This window comes from Melopsittacus undulatus, chromosome 7, assembly GCF_012275295.1.
Source record: "Melopsittacus undulatus isolate bMelUnd1 chromosome 7, bMelUnd1.mat.Z, whole genome shotgun sequence".
NCBI lineage: Eukaryota > Metazoa > Chordata > Aves > Psittaciformes > Psittaculidae > Melopsittacus > Melopsittacus undulatus.
The window spans coordinates 2,458,231-2,478,931 of NC_047533.1; the positions used below are offsets into that span (position 1 = coordinate 2,458,231).

At 41.6% G+C, this 20,701-nt stretch overlaps 1 protein-coding gene across 1 annotated transcript in view; it reads left to right on the plus strand.

The window, feature by feature from the left end:
* The window catches only part of DNAAF9 (dynein axonemal assembly factor 9), a 78,680-nt gene that overhangs the window by 38,028 nt on the left and 19,951 nt on the right, over window positions 1-20,701 (plus strand). The window contains exons 16-28 of the mRNA XM_034064779.1: window positions 671-716; window positions 1,056-1,167; window positions 2,029-2,099; window positions 2,969-3,019; window positions 3,800-3,887; window positions 7,534-7,637; window positions 11,195-11,341; window positions 15,419-15,507; window positions 15,730-15,828; window positions 16,094-16,211; window positions 17,778-17,866; window positions 19,095-19,253; window positions 20,319-20,444. Of these exons, the coding sequence (XP_033920670.1) occupies window positions 671-716; window positions 1,056-1,167; window positions 2,029-2,099; window positions 2,969-3,019; window positions 3,800-3,887; window positions 7,534-7,637; window positions 11,195-11,341; window positions 15,419-15,507; window positions 15,730-15,828; window positions 16,094-16,211; window positions 17,778-17,866; window positions 19,095-19,253; window positions 20,319-20,444 (1,299 nt within the window). The remainder of the gene's footprint in view (window positions 1-670; window positions 717-1,055; window positions 1,168-2,028; window positions 2,100-2,968; window positions 3,020-3,799; window positions 3,888-7,533; window positions 7,638-11,194; window positions 11,342-15,418; window positions 15,508-15,729; window positions 15,829-16,093; window positions 16,212-17,777; window positions 17,867-19,094; window positions 19,254-20,318; window positions 20,445-20,701) is intronic.

Genomic DNA, 20,701 nt, shown 5'->3' on the forward strand with positions numbered 1-20,701 from the left:
TAATACAGTAATAAGTTTCTTTTTCTTGTATTGGAACTTCTGAGAAGATGTTGCATTGATTATTTCAGGCAAGACGTTCTGAATGGTTTTGTGTATGAGGCAGTTTAATCATTTCATATCTGTAATTCTGTACAGTCTTAAAAACACGTAAAATATCTAAACCAACTGGGCAAACCAATTTTGTTCACTGTTAGTGAGCAGAAGCAGCAGAAACAAAGAGTTTGCTTTTAACTTAGTTGATACCATAGAATCATAGAATAGTTAGGGTTGGAAAGAACCTGAAGATCATCCAGTTCCAACCCCCCTGCCATGGGCAGGGACGCCTCACCCTAGATCATGTCACCCAAGCCCTGTTCATCCTGGCCTTGAACACTGCCAGTGATGGAGCATTTACCCCTTCTTTGGGCAAACTGTGCCGGGGCCTCACCCCCATGCAGTAAAGAACTTCTGCCTTAGATCCAACCTGATCTTCCCCTGTGTAAATTTGAACCCATCACCCGTTGTCCTATCACTACAGTCCCAAGCTTGTGTTTTCTTAATCCCCATCCTGTGTAATGGACTGAAATGTCCTATACAATTAAGAGTTTGTTTGAAAATGCAATAGCTTTTTTGGCTGCTCTGAAGTGACTTGATCTAACCTTTAAATATTTCATTATCATTACTCTTCTAGAATTACTCCATTAGATAATGAGGACAGCCTGAGCTTGATTAAAACGGTAAGTAAGCTGCTGTGTTCTGATCATACATTTTAGTAGAGAATTGAGCTCAAATGGCCTTTTTTTTAATGGGACACGCTGAAGTTTTTATCTGTGTAAATACAAATATAAGGGAGAGATGAGTGAGATTCCAGCTGCTGAAATAAGGTAAAATTGAGTTTAGCATGAAGTCAGACAGTGCAATTTAGCTTACAATATTAACATAGAATGATGATCTCAGACTTTCCACCCAATCTGAGAGTGTTTCAGGAGGTTTAAGACATAGATTTTTGTGCTTCAATTGCAATGTTTAAGTTGTGCTTTCTCTTCCTTTCTCTCCCAACTGTTTGATTGCTATAGGCCTCGATGATGGTATTTGACATTCCAGACTTGCTCACAGGAAAAGGATGCTTGGGATCTGTTGTCTTTTCAGAGTCCTTTCTAACATCCCAGATACAAGTAAAAGAAAAAGGTACCGATTTTAAGTGCTGATACCAGTGTTGCCATTCTCACAGCTTTGATGTGATGCAAGAACAAAAGGGCTTCCGATTGTTACTGCTATTCGCATTTTGGTTTTAAGCTTTTGGGTTCATTAAAAGACCTCAATGTTTCAGCTTGAATATCTTAAGTGTCAGGTTTCTCTCATTTCACTTAAAAGACTTTGGGTTTTATGGCTGCTTTGTGATACAGCAGGGCTGAGGTGTGAAAAATTCAAGTGGAATAGCGCCTTTCCTGCATTTTCTTCAGCCTTAGTGCCTGTTTTCTCCTGTATGAGGCAATTCAAACAGCTCTGTCCGTCCCTTTTGTAACACTCATTTTATACAGTATGGTTTAGTTTCAGTTGATTTTTATTTGGAAAAGATGAAACAGAAGTGAAAAAGGATATATGATTTTTAGGAAGCTTGGGTTTGGAACATTGAAAATACAGGATACTAAGGAATTTCCCTCACTTCAGACAAGTGCATGTTCTCCAGATTGCTTACATGTGACAAAGATAGATGCTGGGGTTGTCTGAGTAATATGTATGAACTCTTGTATCCAGGCAGGCTGTGGGTTTTTAATCATGGGAATTGGAACACTGGTAGAATGCAAAGGAAGAAGCCATATACTGAGACCAGAATGGTTTCTTTAGCATCATGTAGCAGCTCTGTGCATGTTACAGACCAAGACCAGGAGCTAGTCTGCTGTGAAAGCTTCATTTAAACACTAATAAGTCCTTAAAATGATTTGATGATTTCCTAAAGGACTTTCAAGTCCTCAAAGTAACTCATTGAACAGTCTGAAGGATGTGGGTGGAATTATACTACTTTGCTTTCCATTTACTCCCCTGCAGATGGCAGCATTAATTCAGAAACCAGCCACATAATACTGACGGCACCAATCCCAAGATACGCTTCTTGGCTGGTTAGTACACCAAAACTTCCTTGAGTTTCTTCTATGCATACAGATTCACAAATGAAAACGTGTTATAAAAGTATGGATGTATGAGGAAAAAACCTGGAACTTGGGCACTGAAATAGATTATTACTGTATTAATACTGTTCTGACTTTGAATTGGGGCATGGAGTGAAAAACTAGTAAGTAGAAACAGGCATCTGGTTCCATTCACAGCACGAGTTTTAAATTATTTCATTTTCACCACTTCAGTTGTTTAGCTGTGTAAAGGCCTGGGTGTTTTTCAAGTACACAGTGTGACTTGTGTTTATTGTGGATCACTTCAGTGTCTGCCCCAGCAGAGAGCAAGGGCTGCTTCCAGACCTCTGATGTATTATGCTGCGCTAGAGGTGTAATTCGAATGAATTTTATGAGGTTAGGCAACGCTGTGCCTTTGGCAATTCATATTTAAACACTTTGAGGGTAATAAATAAGACTGAATGGAATACTCTATTTGTGTCAATTCAGTAATATTTTAGTCTTCAATGGGGAGTGTTCCCTTGAATTTCAAGGCCGGGTTGGATGGGGCTTGGAGCAAGCTGCTTTAGTGGAAGGTGTCCCTGCCCATGTCAGGGGGTTGTAACTGGAGGACCTTTAAGGTCTTTTCCAACCCAAACCAGGCTGGGATTCTATGAATGTGTTTCAAGGAACTCCTTAGACCCCAGGGTAATACAGTAACAAGAAGCACTGAACTGGCTTAATCCCTCTATTCTCAGGACTTAAACTATCCACAGTACCTAAGGGCCTTGTTTGCCTTCCATCTTCTTTAATGCTTTTTATTTAACATCAGACTTGCTTTATCTACTAATAATACAAATGGAAACTCTTTCTGGCTGCAGGTTGAAGATAGTGATGTGAAACTCTCCGAAAAGGCACAGCATATATTGAAGGTAAAATGAATTCTTTTGGTTTAACTATAGAAGTTACTCTTGCAAGAGCCAGTAGTTGAAAAATCTGCTTTTATTACGCTTGTTAATCCTCTTCTACTAAAGACTTTCCTGTTCTACCCTGTTTCTTTCGAAGTTTGACCTACCCCAAAAAGTACACAATGGGTGTAAAAGTTTGAGTCATTTCAAAGAATGACAAAAGCCAAGCACAGAAAGAGTTTTACTAAAGCCTGGATTTCATGCAAGTCTGGCTTGAGTATTACCCATGCAGCACACGTGTTCCAAAGAAACACCCCAAACACAATGCCATTCTACATGCAACTTTCTTGTAACTCAGTTAGCATGCTAAATGGCTAAAGGAAAACACTTTTAAGCACTCTGAAAAAGAAAAGAACTTGGGATCTGGGAACATCTTAAACCACATGAGTTTCACATTTGTGGTTTCATTTGTGGTTACCAGGAATCTTCATTATGAATAGATTTATTTTCCTGTAATATACTTTTAGGTCAGTGGATTGACAGTCTAAAACCAAAAAGCTATGCCTTGTGGTTGTGACAATAGCTTGTAACTTAATAGCTACTGGCATAAAATGGGGAGAGGGGTGTCATTTGATAAATGATCCTTTGACATTGTGTCTTTCACTAGTATTTCTGTTTAAAAGTTATGAAAGATGCTCGTTAAAGAAGTCTTTTCTCTTGAAGCAAAAGCATGAGAAAATATTCCTGCCTGGATTACAGTCCTTGATCCAGTCTGTGATACTCCTGTTTGTGTTTTCTGTTCAGGAAGACAAATCTTTTCTGGGCACTTTACTCACTGGAGGTGATGGAGCGTATATTTATTCTAGCAATCCACAGGCCAAGCCTACAGAAGGTGAGGTGTGGTTTATCATTTTCAGTTGCTTATAGAGTTGTTCACCTTGTCCTTGTTTTGGGTTTGTTTTGAGGTTTTGTAAACATGAGAGATGCAGAGCTTTTGGGTTTCACACATGTGGTGTGCCTACCTATACCGTCTTAAGCTTTCTTTCCATTTGCCTTTACAATTCTCTTGTTAAACTCCATGTCTTACTTCTTTTGTACCCAATCTCTGCTTGAAATCATAAAATCATAGAATGGTTTAGGTTGGAAAGGACCTTAACATCATTCAGTTCCAGCCATGGGCAGTGATGCCTCAGCCTTGACCCTGTTGCCCAAGGCTCTGTCCAACTTGGCCTTGAACACTACCAGGAATGGGGCATTCAGCACTTCTTTGGGCACCCTGTGCCAGGGTCCCACTACCCTCACAGTAAAGAACTTCTTCCTTATGCTCAACCTGAACTTCCCCTGTTTCAGTTTGAACCCGTTATCTCTTGTCACTACAGTCCTGATGAAGAGTCCCTCTCCATCATCCCTGTAGGCCCCAAATCAGTAGTTCTAGAAGAAGGATTCCTACCAGGGCCATAGGCTTGCTTTTTAAGGCACATGGGATTCTTCAATGATTGACAATGAGGCTTTGCAGACCTAGAAGATGGCATTTTTTCATAGTTAACACTCATATCATGCACAAACTGATTCTGTCCTTAATAGATCATGTACCATATGTTCCCTGCCTTTTCTGTACCTCCAGGAACATTAGGTTGGAAAGATTGGGCATTACAGTAGTGACAGGATGCCATGGGCTCCCGGCTCAAGAAGCGAAGGCAAATAGGTACCTTTTAGGCAATGTGACATACTGCCTGTGATGTAGGAGGAGATTGGAATGATTTCTTTCTAAATGTATTTATGGAGTTGTGTTCGTTGCTCCTAGCAAAGCCTTCTCCTGGAGTTGACATGCTGTCCCAGTTCCTTACCATTGTCATTTTCACTTAGGAGCTGCAGTGTTTGTTAGCACAAATGTTCATTGTATTATAGAATCTCAGACTGGTTTGGGTTGAAGGCAGCTTAAAGCTCCTCCAGCTCCAACCCCTGCCACGGGCAGGGACCCCTTCCACTGGAGCAGCTGCTCCAAGCCCCTGTGTCCAACCTGGCCTTGAGCACTGCCAGGGATGGGGCAGCCACAGCTTCTCTGGGCACCCTGTGCCAGCGCCTCAGCACCCTCCCAGGGAACAGCTTCTGCCTAAGAGCTCAGCTCAGTCTCCCCTCTCTTGGGCAGGTTCAAGCCATTCCCCTTGGCCTGTCCCTACAGGCCCTTGTAAAATGCTTGATCTTCGTCCTTTTCAAGTTCAGTCAAGTCACTGCTTTATGACACAAGATTACTAGCAACAGTCTTAGATCATTCCTCCTCTTTAGGTCCTTTTACCTTCAAGAACTTTACTGTGATATTCATGTCACTTTTATGTAACTAAAGGTGACTTGGGAGGTCTTTTGGGGGGGTTTCCCTCACTCCACAGCCTTGTGTTAGTGTGCTGTACTTTGCCTTGAACCCGGAGATGCTTCTTAAGGCATAGTATTTTTATCTCCTACTGTACAGGGAATATGCTGTTCTTGCAGTACTGCTGTACAGCAGGAGAGAACCAATAGATTAGGTCTTAGATGAGGGTGCTGAGTCGCTGGCACAGGGTGCCCAGAGAAGCTGTGGCTGCCCCATCCCTGGCAGTGCTCAAGGCCAGGTTGGACACAGGGGCTTGGAGCAGCTGCTCCAGTGGAAGGGGTCCCTGCCCGTGGCAGGGGTTGGAACTGGATGAGCTCTAAGATCCCTTCAACTGAAATCATTCTTTAATGCTGTGATTCCATGAATACCTGACATTTAAGTGCTCACATATGGTGATGATCTTTAGAGGGAAGCCTTCAGCTTTAATGTTTTTGCAACAGTGTAACGCAGTCTTGAGGATAAATAATGATGTAGAAAGCAATTAAACAGCAGCCTTCACAGAGCACAATTTGCTTTTGCTCTCATTGAACAGATTTTACAGACACATTATTCAGCAATAACCTATTTAGCTATTTTGCAATACAGTGCTGTGGGCACATAATTCACTCAGTATATCACTACAGAATGGTGAATTATTGGTTGGCTTGGTATTTTTGGCTTGTGAAAACTGGCTCTGTGTGTCCTGGTGGAGCAATTTCCCTTTTTTGGGGAGATTTGTGAAGTTAAACTTTTGATAACTCTTGGGCTGGAGAGGTGTAAGTAGGTGGTATAAGGGCTATGATGAAACACTTCAACAGGGGAGATATTCTCTTAGGTGTCAAGTGAAAATGAACTTGATCTCATTGCCTTCCATGTACAGTGTGAGACAGTCTGCTGTGCTCTAATTTGGGCTTGCTGAGCTTGCAGCTATGTAGTCTGGCAAGGATGGGTGTAAAAGGTACTGCCAGACAGGCACTCATGTTCTCTCCCTGTCACTTGTGTCTGAATGTGACAAGGTATGCATTCGTGACTAAAATGCATCAGAAAAGTTCAGGCTGCTGAAGCTTTTCCTTTGTATGTTAATACATCTGCTCTGGGAGGGAGTTTTGTAGGATGAACTGAACTAAGTCGATCAGGCTGAAACTCTTTTGTGATTAATCACTTGTGGAAAACACACAAATAGTATACTAAGTTCTTGGTACAGTCTGATGGCTTCCATGTTAAAGGAAGCTGGGTTAGTTTGAATTAATTTATATGGTTTTGACTTGCTTTTCTGTTACAAAAGAGTGAATATCTTCGATGAGGCCCCGGCACAGGTTGCCCAGAGGCCAACAAGAAAGCTGGAGAGGGGCTTTGGACAAGGTCATGTAGTGACAAGGGGGAATGGCTTAAGACTAAAGAGGGCAGATTTAACTTGGATTTAGGCAGCAGCTGTTCCCTGGGAGGGTGCTGAGGCACTGGCACAGGGTGCTCAGAGAAGCTGTGGCTGCCCCATCCCTGGCAGTGCTCAAGGCCAGGTTGGACACAGGGGCTTGGAGCAGCTGCTCCACTGGAAGGGGTCCCTGCCTGTGGCAGGGGTTGGAGCTGGAGGAGCTTTAAGGGTCCTTCCAACCCAAACCAGGCTGGGATTCTGTGAAGATTAGTTCATATCAAGCTCTTTTTCATTAAAGTGAAGCCTTAATACTGAACAGTTTTGCAGACCTTACTCTAAGTTGCCATTTCAAGAGGGAAAATATCTGAGTTTCTTTATTATTTCTTTTGAGCATCCTTTGGTCAATGAGCTACATGGGCAGTCATGTTTAGCTACATGTTTTAATTACTTCACTGCCTGGCTTTGCTTTTGTTCTAAATGTAACTCTGAGTAATGCCAGCTCTTTTCCTCTTGTACAAGAGGAAACGGCCTCAAGCTGCACCAAGGAAGGTTTAGGCTGGATATTAGGAAGACTTCCTTCCCCCAAAGGGTTCTCAGGTATTGGAGCAGGCTGCCCAGGGCAGTGCTGGAGTCACCATCCTTGGGAGTGTTCATACACCATGTAGAGGAGGCCCACAGTGCCATGGGTTAGTGGTGGTATTAGCAGTGCTGGGTAATGGTAGAACTTGATGATCTCAAATGTCTTTCCAACCCAGTTGATTCTGTGGTGCTGATATCTTGAGATATAGCTAATCTGATATTTTTTCTTTCAAATTCTAGGGAAAGTGTACTTCTTTTCAGATGGCATTCTCTTTTCTGATCCCCACCATGGCAGCATTTCCATTTCAAAGAACCATATGAGTTCCATTTCTTTCTACGATGGGGTGAGTATTGCATTTGTTCTTACTGTCATAAGTTTTTATCAGTCTTTAACAGTACTTCTTAAGGGTACTAGTGCAAATCTTCAATTTCAGTTGCAGTTCTCCAAGCATTAAACTGTAATAACTGATGCAAATCTCCACACTTTAGATATTGATTAGCTTAACCACTTAGTGATGAGCTAAACTGTAAGGAGGAGGGAGTTTTGTATTAGGCTGAGTTACCAATGTGGTCTTAATAGTGTGGAAAAATGCTTTTTATTAAAGTGTGCAGAATATAACATTCATAGAGCATTGAGCAGTTTTAGGTGATGGACAGAGAAAAGTTCAAACATCGTGGAGTCATGTAGGGTATTGGAGGGTGAAATGCTGCCGTGTATTCAAAATACATTTAACCTTCAGACAAAAGCTTGTGGCAGTGTATTACTTATCTCTGGAGAGGTCACGAGCGGTGTCTGTCTACTGTCCTAGAGCATTGTATAACTGACAGGGTGAAAGGACTGTCTGGTTCATGTTTAGAAGTGAGAAGAAAAGGCCTGTTCCATGTAATAACACATATTCTGAGTTAGGGCTGGACTTCAGATGCTCTTGTGGCCAACTTTTATCACTTGGCCAGCTTCCCAAGCTAGTGTTTTGGTCTTCTGGCTTAGTGGGAATTGAGAGTTAGGCTAAATGATGGCAACTCAGCTTATTTTTTCCCCTCTTCAAGGCAGACACACTGGGTTAGCTATCACTTTTTGAGAATGGAAAAGAGATTATTTTCGTTGGTTATTGTTTCCTAAGCACTGACAAAAAGCCCTAAAAATCTCAGTTTCCTTTGGTTTCTATTTTCTTCAGGTACAGTATTACACATTTGCTCAGTGACCTCCAGAAAGCATTGTGTTGCTATGATTTCATCATCTAATGGAGGAAACCAGTAAAATACAACCAAAGTGTGTGATTCCATTGATATGAAAACACAACAGTGAAGAGAATCTTACCTTAGCTGCCTTTTCTTGTATATGATATTGATTGCCCTGTGGTAGTTTAAGAAGCTATTTTAACATTGACCTTCCTTCTATTGTTTGAGTCAAGACACTCACTTTCATGAAACTAGCTATTTATGGGGCCTGGCTATCACTCTTGAACTGGTGCCAGATTTTTGTGTAAAGCTAAACTTTGACAGAGAGCATTTGATTGTTCAACTGACTTGGCATAATACAAGGGTGGAGAGCTGAAAACGTTCAGAAGTGACAGGAGAAGAAGGGTAATTGTTAGTCTGCTTTTCCTAAAGTTATTGGAACAATATTGATGGAAAAGATAGGTCGATTTAATGCTAGGATTAAAGTAAAGGGTGCAAAGACTTTAGGGATTCAAAGTACAGTTTTGTAGCAGCTCTGTCTCTATGCCTGCTAGGTACTTCTCTTTTTAACTGGAAAATAGCTGCACTTCTGCCTCCAACACGTGCTGCAGGCTTTCTAACCTGAGAAGCTGGGCACCTACCTTCTGCTTGAGGTCCTGAAGTCCATGGAGCTCATAGACCATGAGTGCATGGAGGACAGGGTAGATCCCTCACAAAACTGTATGATGAAAGTCTAAAGCAGAAACCATCCTAATTTTAGCAGAGTCAGACATAAATGACCTATCTTGTAGGGCAGCACTATTCAAATTGAGCACCAGCCATCCTGGGAGTGAAAGAAAACCCAAGAGGCTCCACTGCCACCCAGTCTCCAGACTGGGTTTATTTGTCTGTCTTCTGTACTTGTTCATAAAATCATGGAATCCTAGAATAGTTGGGGTTCGAAGGGAGCTTAAGGCTCATCCAGTTCCAACCCCTGCCACGGACAGGGACCCCTTCCACTGGAGCAGCTGCTCCAAGCCCCTGTGTCCGACCTGGCCTTGAGCACTGCCAGGGATGGGGCAGCCCCAGCTTCTCTGGGCACCCTGTGCCAGCGCCTCAGCACCCTCCCAGGGAGCAGCTTCTGCCTAAGAGCTCAGCTCAATCTAAATTCAGTCTCTGTAAATTGTATCTTCACTGTGTAAGGCTTAAGATGCCATGTGCTTAGTTTTAAGGTTTTATTCAAGACCATGTATTTCAGCTTGTAAATAACTGATTCCAGCCCTCATTTTGGCCATTTATTAAGTGAAGAAATATTACTGAGTAATACTTAGATTTCACAAGAGCACTTAACATCTTGTAAAACACTGAACTGGGTTCTTTTAACTTAATATCCATGAGGGTTATTGCTGCTGCTTTTCAGCTTTTTCCAGTTTATGGAACCCTAAACATTTTCCAGGAGGAGGAGCACGCTGTTGGGCACTTCATGCAGATTGTAGCATGGATGAGTTGGCCTTTTAGTCACTTCTTATGAAAGCTCTAAGCTGTCCTGCAGGATCCGGGATCTGAGGACCATGTTCTGAAAACCATTTCTTCTTAAAAGAAATTGTTCTCTTTTAGGAGAACATTTTTGCATGTTCTTCTGTAGCCCCAATGACTTTGAGAGGATTACTGCTATACTTAATCCCTCAGACAGGAAAGGGTTGGGATTCTCTTTGCAAATGTCCCTGAATTGATACCAGTTCTTATGTAAGTGTTCCCCAACTTGTGTTTTTTCGTCTCTAATGTTAGTAAGTTGAGTTCTTTGCTCACTTCTGTTTAAAGGGAGATGGATGCTGCTCAGTTCTGCTTTGAACTCTGCTTTCCTGGGATGTTTCATTTTGCTTAATTGTGCTGTTTTTCTACTACTTTGGTGTGAAAATAGCTACAGATCAAAGCTAAAGCATAAATTACTTCAGCATTCTCAGATTTGCATATAAATGCCCATCTTGAAATCCAGAAAACACAGGGTTTGGTGTTGTTTTATTTGACCAAAAAGAGGACAACCAGAGTTCACTGTTACCAAGGGAGACTGAACTTGAGGGCTTCAGCTTTCTGTTGGTGAAGACATGATTCAGGTGAAGAAGCAATAGATTTAGTAGTACTTGTGCTCATTAAAGAATGAGAGGAATGGGATGCTTCCAACTTGCAGGTGACCTACACTTCAAATTATGGACCTGATAGTTGAATTTCATTGCAGTATGTTTCCTTTCAGGTCAGAAACTCAAGAAGTGATAGAAAACCCAGTTTGCAATAGCACCATAGCATCCTTTTAATCTTTTTAGCTGATATTGAATTCATTCTTCCAGGGTATTCATGTCAGAGATGTGTAGGTGAAGATGAAGGTGGCTTTGTTGTGAAACATTAGCAGAGGAAAGGGCTAAAAGTCTAGTTTAGGTGGAGGGAAAAGAGTAGATATTAAAATGCAAGGTTCTCTTTTTGAGGCAAGGCAAGACAAGACTTAGGTGCTTAAGACAATCTCAGATGCTTTCTTTAAAGCTTATGGTACTTCTAGTAGCTGTAAAGTAGAAAGTGAGGAGTCCTGTCAGAGGCTGCAGTTGATCCTTCTACTCCATACCTGTGCTAACCTATGTTAGGTCTTTATGCATGCCTAGCTATGACTGTAGTAGTTATGATCTCTGCTGTTTCATATATTAAGCCTTTTTTTCACTTTCAGTAACTGTTGTCCTGTTTCATCCTTTTCCAGGATTCAAACAGTATTGTTGCTGCACTCTTCATAGACTACAAAAGTTCCTTGCTTCCTCATCTACCAGTTGAATTCCATACCCAAGACAACTTCCTGATGATTGCACTTTTCCCCAAAAGAAAGATTTATAAAGCTTTTTATTCACAGGTACCGTAATAAAAGATTGGTTTGGGTGTACAGGGGGGAACCACACGTTATTCTTCGTGTTTCAAATGAAGGGTGAATTTGTTGATGTCTGTCTTATCCAATTCTTTCAAATGTAGTTAATTTCTCTATTAGTTGAGCCACTAAATCTTGTCACCAGGTAAGTAAATACAGACAAGGTTAAAATTCAAGATGTTTCTTGCATCAGTCTTCCCAAGCAAAACCTTTTCCTATATCTCAGCTTTTCCTATGTCTCAGTGAACAAGAAACAGTGTAAAGAGGAAAATAGGCAGTTAATACTGAGGAAACATCAAGTTAGGAAATACATTGAAAACCTCCTTTTTGAAGCTGGATGGGATTCATGAAGGATATTGAGAGAAATGGCTTGATGTGATTTTGAGGCTGCTTATCTTGTATATGAAATCAGGGTGTTGCAGGAGGAAGGACAGCTACAGATAACTTTTTCAGTAGTGGTAGATGACAAGGGCAGTAACCATAGACTGCAGTGTTGAAGATAGAGACTGTTATGAGGTTTGTGCAGTGACTAGAACAGGTCACCCAGTGAACCTCCACCTTTGAAGCTTTTGAAGTCAGGGTTGAGCTGATCTGTATTGCCATCAGTAGTCCTGCTTAGAGTGGGAGGTGGGTCTGGAGACCTTCAACCAGGAAGTCTGATTCCCTGGGTGCCTTACAGCATCTGCCTTGCTGGCTTGAGTTTGTCATGGGCTGAACTTGCCCTACCTTCCCAATCTTTCCAATACCTAAAGAACCAACAAGAAGATTGGAGAGGGGCTTTGGACAAGGGCCTGTAGGGAAAAGGCCAAAGGGAATGGCTTGAACCTGCCCAAGGAGGGGAGACTGAGCTGAGCTCTTAGGCAGAAGCTGTTCCCTGGGAGGGTGCTGAGGCGCTGGCACAGGGTGCCCAGAGAAGCTGTGGCTGCCCCATCCCTGGCAGTGCTCAAGGCCAGGCTGGACACAGGGGCTTGGAGCAAGCTGCTCAGTGGAAGGGGTCCCTGCCCATGGTAGGAGTTGGAACTGGATGACCTTTGAGGTGCCTTCCAACACAAACCAGTTTGGGATTCTATGGAGCATTGTTGCTCCTGATCTTAGGAACTTGCATGTGTGAGAAACTTGAACTTATGTATGCATTTCTAGTGACTGTGTTGCTCGTTAAATTTAATGCTCACCATGTGCTTTCATTTTGTCTTCTGAAGCCAGTGAGTGCTGTAAAAGCTTGTTTTCTAGTAGTTGCATTTTAAATGTAGCACTGGTGTATAATTGGCTACAGCAATTGTATGTAGTGGCAGAGGTTCTATTGTGTTTTTTTGTGGTTAGACACATTTGGATCGTGATCCTTAGGGAAGTTTTGTTAAAGTCTTTAAGTATCCCATATGGCGTTGTATTATTCTCTGCGTATACTGGCTTTATGCATTGTAATGCAGAGGCTTTTAATAAACATAACTTTATAACAATAGCACTTTTGAGGAAACGAGCCTGGAAATTTGAGGGCTTCACAAGGGGTTTGATATATGCTCCTGACACTGGACAGGGAAAGACCACCTAGTTCAGTGAGTAGTTCCCACTGGTAGCATTAATCATAGAATCCTAGAATAGTTAGGATTGGAAAGGACCTCAAGATCATCCAGTTCCAACCCCCCTGCCATGGGCAGGGACACCTCACACTAAACCATGGCACCCAAGGCTTCATCCAACCTGGTCTTGAACACTGCCAGGGATGGAGCATTCACTACCTCCCTGGGCAACCCATTCCAGTGTCTCAGCACCCTAATAGTACCATAACATTTGTGCACCTTTTATTTAAAGTGTTTAGAATCCTCCCACTGTTCCAGTGTGTGAGTGGTTGGGAATGGTTGGTTCGTGTGTTCTTGAATATTCAGCATATTTTATTAGGTTTACTTATATATATATATATATATGGGTGTTTTGTGTTTTTTCCTATTGCTCTACCAGTAGACACTCTTGAGGTAGTCAGAAATTTCAGGCCTATTCTTTTTGACTTATTTGGCTTAATAAAACCAAATCCTTTTACTCTATGCTTACAGAAAGTTCTGTTTTCCTCTTACCATTGTAATACTCTTGATCTGGTTTTTGGCTGTAGATACGGTGTGTAGTATCTGAGATGAAGGTAGTTGTGCCTTGTACAAAGGCAGTATAGTTCCCTCTTCTTCAAATGTTCAGAGATACCCTGGCTTTGCCTTTACTCTTCACTGCCACCTTGAATTTATGGAAGTGCTTATTTTTTGACAAACTCCTTCAGGTTGTTTCTCTTTTACTACCAACATGCGATTCCAGAAGTGTTTGAGTGCTTATGCTTGTTTTCATCCTTACCTTCCTCATGTTCTTCTGTTTCTTCCATTCTTACCATTCGATGTATGCTTCTATGAAGCATATCCCTACTGTGTTATCTCCCACCTTAGTTCCCCAAAATGCTGTCAGTTCAGTCTATGCCAGATTCATTGCAAGTGGTGTCACAGGGCATTCCTTAAGCAACTCTGCTGGTGAATATCCCTATCCTCCTGCTGCTTTTCTTCAGTGCTATTTAGTCAGTGTTATGTATTTCAAGACCAGGTTGGATGGGGCTTGGAGCAACCTGGTCTAGTGCAAAGTGTCCCTGCCTATGGCCAGGGGTTGGAACTGGTTGAGTTTTAAGGACCCATCCAACTCAGAATGTTCTAGGATTCTGTCATCTATTCTGCAGTTTTATTCACTTTCTCTAATGCTACAGCAGCTCTTTTCCCTAATGTTCATTTAGTTACACAAAAAGGATCAATTAATTTCCATTGTGCTCTCTCTCAGGCTGACCTGTGTTTTCCGTCCTAAAGAATACATCCTTCTGTTGACCACTCCTTAACATCCTTTGTAGGCATTTCCCTTCGTCTCTTTTACATGTTTTGAAGTGGTTCTTTGGTTGGTTGCGTGCATCCTTCTATGCAAGCAATAATATCTTTGTTAATAGAAAAAGGTGATTTTATTTTGATGGGTTTTTATCTCAGTACCCTTGTGTTTAGGATGCTGATTTGTTAATGGAAAGCAGTCTTTCCCCCATAATTGTTTTGTCTTGCAGCAAATTATTGTGAAGAATTACAATGGCTGTTGCCTTTACTTATTAAAAGAAGGGAAATACCGAACACTTAAATGACTGTGTGATTCATCTGAATCTGATTTCTAGGTTCAGAGTTCCATTCATATTAATGTGACTTGGCTGGAGCAATAGGATGTGAGCCAAATCACTGTTCCCTAGCGAAATGAAGGGCTCCCTTTTCTTTTGCAAGGGAATAGAGTTTGTTCTTAAATTTCTCGAAATGATTGCTGCAAACTTACCCCATAAAATTACAACACTACTTAGATAAATTCTGTTCCTGCTGTGTACAGGAATTGGATGTGTTGGGCTCGTTCAGCCTGGAGAAGAGAAGGCTCCAGGGAGATCTTAGAGCACCTCCAGTGCCTAAAGGGGCTGCAGGAAAGCTGAGAGAGGGGCTTGGGACAAGGGCCTGTAGGGACAGGCCAAGGGGAATGGCTTGAACCTGCCCAAGAGAGGGGAGACTGAGCTGAGCTCTCAGGCAGAAGCTCTTCCCTGGGAGGGGGCTGAGGCGCTGGCACAGGGTGCCCAGAGAAGCTGTGGCTGCCCCATCCCTGGCAGTGCTCAAGGCCAGGTTGGACACAGGGGCTTGGAGCAGCTGCTCCAGTGGAAGGGGTCCCTGCCCTTGGCAGGAGTTGGAGCTGGAGGAGCCTTAAGGTCCTTTCCAACACAAACCAGGCTGGGATTCTGTGATTCTGTGAATGCTTTTCAAGGAACTCTTTCAGTCCCAGGGTAACTAAACCATTTCAGTAGTTACTTCTTAAAGCAGTTTCAGTCTAACCAAAGAGAACCTTGCAAAATGTGATCTGTGGAGACTTCTTCCAGATTTTGAATTGTTGCAGCAAAACTAGTATTGCAACATACTTAATGGCTAGTTAAAATGCATGTATTTATTTAGGGGAACAAAACCAATTCCTAAACAAATTCAACCCAGATTTTGCAGAATAATGGCACTTACACATAGGTCTGGTTTATTCCAGGTTTTCTCTCCATGGCAAAACCAGGCAAACTCAGGATTATCTTTAAGGGTTGTTCAGGAAGAATTCCTGTCTGTGGATCAGAAGAGAATGTAAGTTCATGCCACTTACACCAGTGCAATTGTACATTAACCATGTGCTGCAAAAAGTAAAGTGCTGTCACTCATTGAAGGTTTTACTGATGCAAAAAGGAATTGTTGCAGTCTTAGTGCAACACCAGCTGTATTTTTTTGTACTTGTTTTATGTGATTTAAAGAAGATAAATTTCTAGCTTTCTCCTTTAACCAACCAGTTCATTACTTTGCTTGTTTCAGGCATTCCAATGTTCAGAAGCTATTTAATTCCTTGCCTTTTCCTTCTGGGGAAAGATGCAGGGAGCTGAAACTAGCTGCTGCCCTTCCAGAACTGGAGAGGTGAGAAGTGATTTTGGTTTCAGGACATCAGAAATAATACTAAATTATTTTGGTAGATGTATTGTTCCTCTAAAAATTGCTTATTAAATAATTGTCCTTAGATACTTTTATTCTGCGATGAATTATTTTGTCTCTAGGAATCCTCTGTTTGACCTTTTAACAATCTTATTGTTAAAGACACTTAAAAACAGTTGGGAAATCACTAAAATATGAATGAAATCTACTGTTGATTGTAAGAAAAATAAACCTTTTTTGCTTTTGAAAGGTTTGTGCAACATTTTACAGTCAGCAGCATCAGTAACAAGCCAGTCATGAGAGCACATCTTCCTATTGTACTGCAACAGTCGGACATCATTCCTGACAGCAAAGCAGAAAGTGATAAGGTAAGGAGGCAACCCAACACCACTTCCTAACCCTAGTATGGAATCTGTAGCTAATGCTCTGTCATCTGTTGCAAGTAATGTAGTAATATGTGTTTAACTTCCTTCTCCACTACAACCAGTTCACACTGAACATGCTTCAAGTCTATTGATTAGAATAAATTGCTCTGCTTTCCTGATTACATAACTTAGTTTTCATTGAAACAGTCTTTTGGAAGTACTAATGGTCCTTCAGCCTGATAAATCAGAGGCAGCAAATGAGGCACAGTTGTTTGAGTGAACAGTTTTCTCTCATGTCCAGAGAGAGTGAGCCCTCGAGCAGTAGCTTGTTTTTATGAATTGCTGAATAATTTAACTGAATTGTTCTCTGGAACATTAAAGTCCTTTAAATAGCATAGACATAGCACATGATATTTAACATTTGCTGATATTATCTGTAGAACACTCGGTTCTCTATAGGGGCAATAACAATTGTCAAGCTAAAGGAGTGCTTTAAATAGCATTTTCAGAGAAAATGCTTCCTTGTAACTCTCCAACATTTGAAATCTGCTGAAAGCAAGAAAACAGAGCAGCAGGAATGCAGTTCTTCTCTTTGAATATTGCAATACAGTTATAGACTACCTGGGGTCTAGCACAGAGACCAACCAAACTGACACTTAAATGAAGTATTACATAATAAACCCTTATGAATGTTTTAAAATCTGATTTTAAGGTTGGTTTAACTGTGTTGTGTATGTTTAAAATGAAAGACAGGTCTTTCTATAATACTCATACCAAATTCTATGTAACATACACTTAGTACCTCTGATTTTTCTGGGTTACTTCTCTGTATCTATTATCATGAATACTCATTTTCTATATCCCTTCTGAAAGCAATTTTGAGGGTAGCATACAAATACTCTGCAGATGGCTATCTTCAGATATCCTGTATTTAGAAGCCAGGAAGAGGTAATGTGTCTGTTAGGAGCAGGTTCATACATAGTGTGATGGCTGGTTACCAGTGTGACAGAATTTCTTAAGCCGGGTTCAGCACAGAGAGCTGTTTTAGCCTACTCAAAATGCAGCTTTGCTGAAATAACTTTTGTATAGAAGACTGGTTCAGTGTCACAAACCTAAGGTTGCTCTTTGTGTTTGACAAAGCTGTTTCCCATTCACCATCCCTTTTGAAACCATTTCGTTCAAATACTGTTCTCTGTTATTTGAATGTACCCTTTTCTTCATAGCAAATATAATCCATTTGCTGTCTTTTGCAGTGTTTTCTCTGACATTTGCAATAATACTGTCATTGCAGACTACATCTTAATGTCAAGTTTTTCGTAGTGCTGATTGCTGTATTTGTTAATTATCCTTTCACTGTATTAAAGGTATGAAAACCAAGATAAAACATCCTCTAAAGCCATGCATACCTGAGTAATTCCATAAACACAATAACAGTTCTCTGCTATCTTGCTGTTTCTGTGCTTAGACTTAAGATTTTTATCAAGATAGAAGCCTTACGTGTGTGTGATCATTGTAGCTCACTTCTGATCTTCAAATTACCCCCCTTCTCACCTGCTCCCTGTCTTCTAGGTGGTTATCACCATTATAACGGGTCTTCCAGGGTGTCGTTCCAGTGATCTGTGTGCTTTTCTGGTGACTTTTAACAAGGAGCATGGCAGGTTTGTACAGTTCTGGTTCTACAGTCCAGAGCAGTGGTCATACTAATCTCTAAAGAGTTATTCAGCATGAAGGACATTCAGCTACTGATATTTCTTCACATTGTTGATGTCTTTGTTTTATATCCCAGTGCTAATCTGTAAACAGATGTGTTCTAAGAATAAATTCAGTAAATATTATGAGACATCTTAGTCCTTCATTGCACACTGTAGGGTAAGGTTTACTCAGTTCAGGCATCTCATTTAACTGTGTTCTTCCATGTAGATTTACCCTTAGATTTTAGGCATTTAGACAAGAAAAATAGCACAGGAGATGGGATATTTCATGTTAAGAATACCACATTGCTGTAAATTTGTGATGTATATCTGAAACTATCACTGATCCTACAAACAGAATCATGGAATCACAGCCTTTTTTAGTTTGGAAGGGACCTTAAAGCTCCTCCAGCTCCAACCCCTGCCATGGGCAGGGACCCCTTCCACTGGAGCAGCTTGCTCCAAGCCCCTGTGTCCAACCTGGCCTTGAACATTGTCAAGGATGGGGGATGCAAGTTAAGAATAATCTTAGAAGGGCTGAATGAATCCTGCCTTAAGCAAGTGTGGAAGCCCTCACAATTTGAAGGACACAAGTGAAAAGCTTCAATTTATTGACTTGTGGCAGAGAGTCTAAAATGCCTGTTCTCTTGGAGTAAAGGCTGTGCTACGAGTCCTTACTATGGCATTGCTCTTAATCTGACCTGGTGTCTATTCTACAATAGCAGGAGATATAATCAGGACATGTGTTGTATGGCAATAAGATAAATGTGGGATAGGAATTTGCAGTTCTGTGTGTTTAATACAGCTTCTGCAAAAGAAGAAAATGAGTAAATTCTTATCCTTTTAAATCTTACAGCCAAACACTGTAGTGTTTAATCTTTGTGATAATCTGGAGTGGAGGTTTCTCATGTTACAATTCAGTTGCTCATATCACGAGCTGCTTGAAGAAGCTGCTGAACATTGTTTTATTAAGTAACAACAGCAGAAATCCCACAGAACCTCCTGGCAGTAATGTAAAGAATGTACTCATGATGGAAATGATAGCCAAATAAATTCCTTTTTCCCATGTAGAATGAGAGATGTGGAATCTCAGGGCTTGTTGAATGTATTTTTGTCCTGATGGGTCAAAATAAGAAGAAAACAGCGATATTATGTCATAGAACATAAACTTCTTTCCTTGTTTTCTGTTCTATAGGTGGATAATTTATAGGCAAACTATGGATAGTCCTGAATGCTTCAGTGCAACCCACTTCCAGCGTTACCTCTCCAGTGTCCTGGAGGTTCAGCAGAACCGCCATGTCCGTCAGGCTGCTTATGCTAAGAAGAAGCAGCGTCTCTTAGTGGTCCTGCAAGGGTAAATGTTTGAAACTATGAACAGTTGCATAGAATAAGGGATTTTCTCTTCCCTTCCTTATTTCCAAGTCACTTCTAAACCTTCATATCACTTTCAGGCAGACAAATTTCTGTGCTATAGCATAGCTCTCAGCGACGTGTGTTTTACACACGTACTAAACTCGGCTTTTCTACAACCTCTTAATTTTATTCCTTGTCACTCCATTGGAAAACAATTGTCCATAGTTTTCCTTTGGCAGGAAGGACTGAATTTAGTAGTTCTTCCCTACTGGGGAGATTGACTGTGATTTTTGACTTCTCAAAAGAAGTCTTCTTGCCCTTTCCAGCTACATTGTAGGCTGTTGTTAAATGGCACTGTGTTTATTGGTGCAGGTCTGGGTGTTTTGCTTTTGTATTTGAGGGCTTTTTTCCCCCAGAGGTCCTAGGTAGAGAGGAATTTGCCCTTCAAAGGATGGTAAGACTTCTTCATGCTGGTTTTCTGTCTTTAAAGCCATAGATTTAGATGAAGGCAGTAGAATCCCAGACTGGTTTGGGTTGGAGGGATCTTAAAGCTTATCCAGTTCCAACCCCTGCCACGGGCAGGGACCCCTTCCACTGGAGCAGCTGCTCCAAGCCCCTGTGTCCAACCTGGCCTTGAGCACTGCCAGGGATGGGGCAGCCACAGCTTCTCTGGGCACCCTGTGCCAGCGCCTCAGCACCCTCCCAGGGAACAGCTTCTGCCTAAGAGCTCAGCTCAGTCTCCCCTCTCTTGGGCAGGTTCAAGCCATTCCCCTTGGCCTGTCCCTACAGGCCCTTGTCCCAAGCCCCTCTCCAGCTTTCCTGCAGCCCCTTTAGGCACTGGAGCTGCTCTGGGCTCTCCCCTTCAGGAGCCTTCTCTTGTCCAGGCTGCCCCAGCCCAGCTCTCTCAGCCTGGCTCCAGAGCAGAGCTGCTCCAGCCCTCGCAGCAGCTCCATGGCCTCCTCTGGACTCACTCCAACAGCTCCACGTCCCTCTTTTTTTATTTCTTACTAGATGCTGGAATGTGTCATTCTGTTTTTCTGAAACCATATATCTTTTTTTTTTACAGGTATACTGATGTTATTGATGTTGTGCAGGCTCTGCAAACTCATCCTGATCCAGATGTGAAGTCTTCTTTCATCATTGGAGCAATTAATACTTGTGTGGAGCCACTGAGTTGCTACATGGAACATAGGTATACTTTAAAATATGCTAAGTAGTTTGAAAATGGATATATAGGTTTGCTATGGCTTTTATAATAATTAGAGATATGATGGTTAAATGTCATTGAACTGCCTTCAATCTTTAGGTAATCCATCTTGGATGAGCTTTGAAGTGCTGTTTGGTTTATAAGGATGACACTTGGTTTCCACCAGGTGTATAATGATATATAGTAATAAAAGTTTAGCTTGTGGAAGAATAAGCACAGATTGTCATTAACGTGCTGCTTAA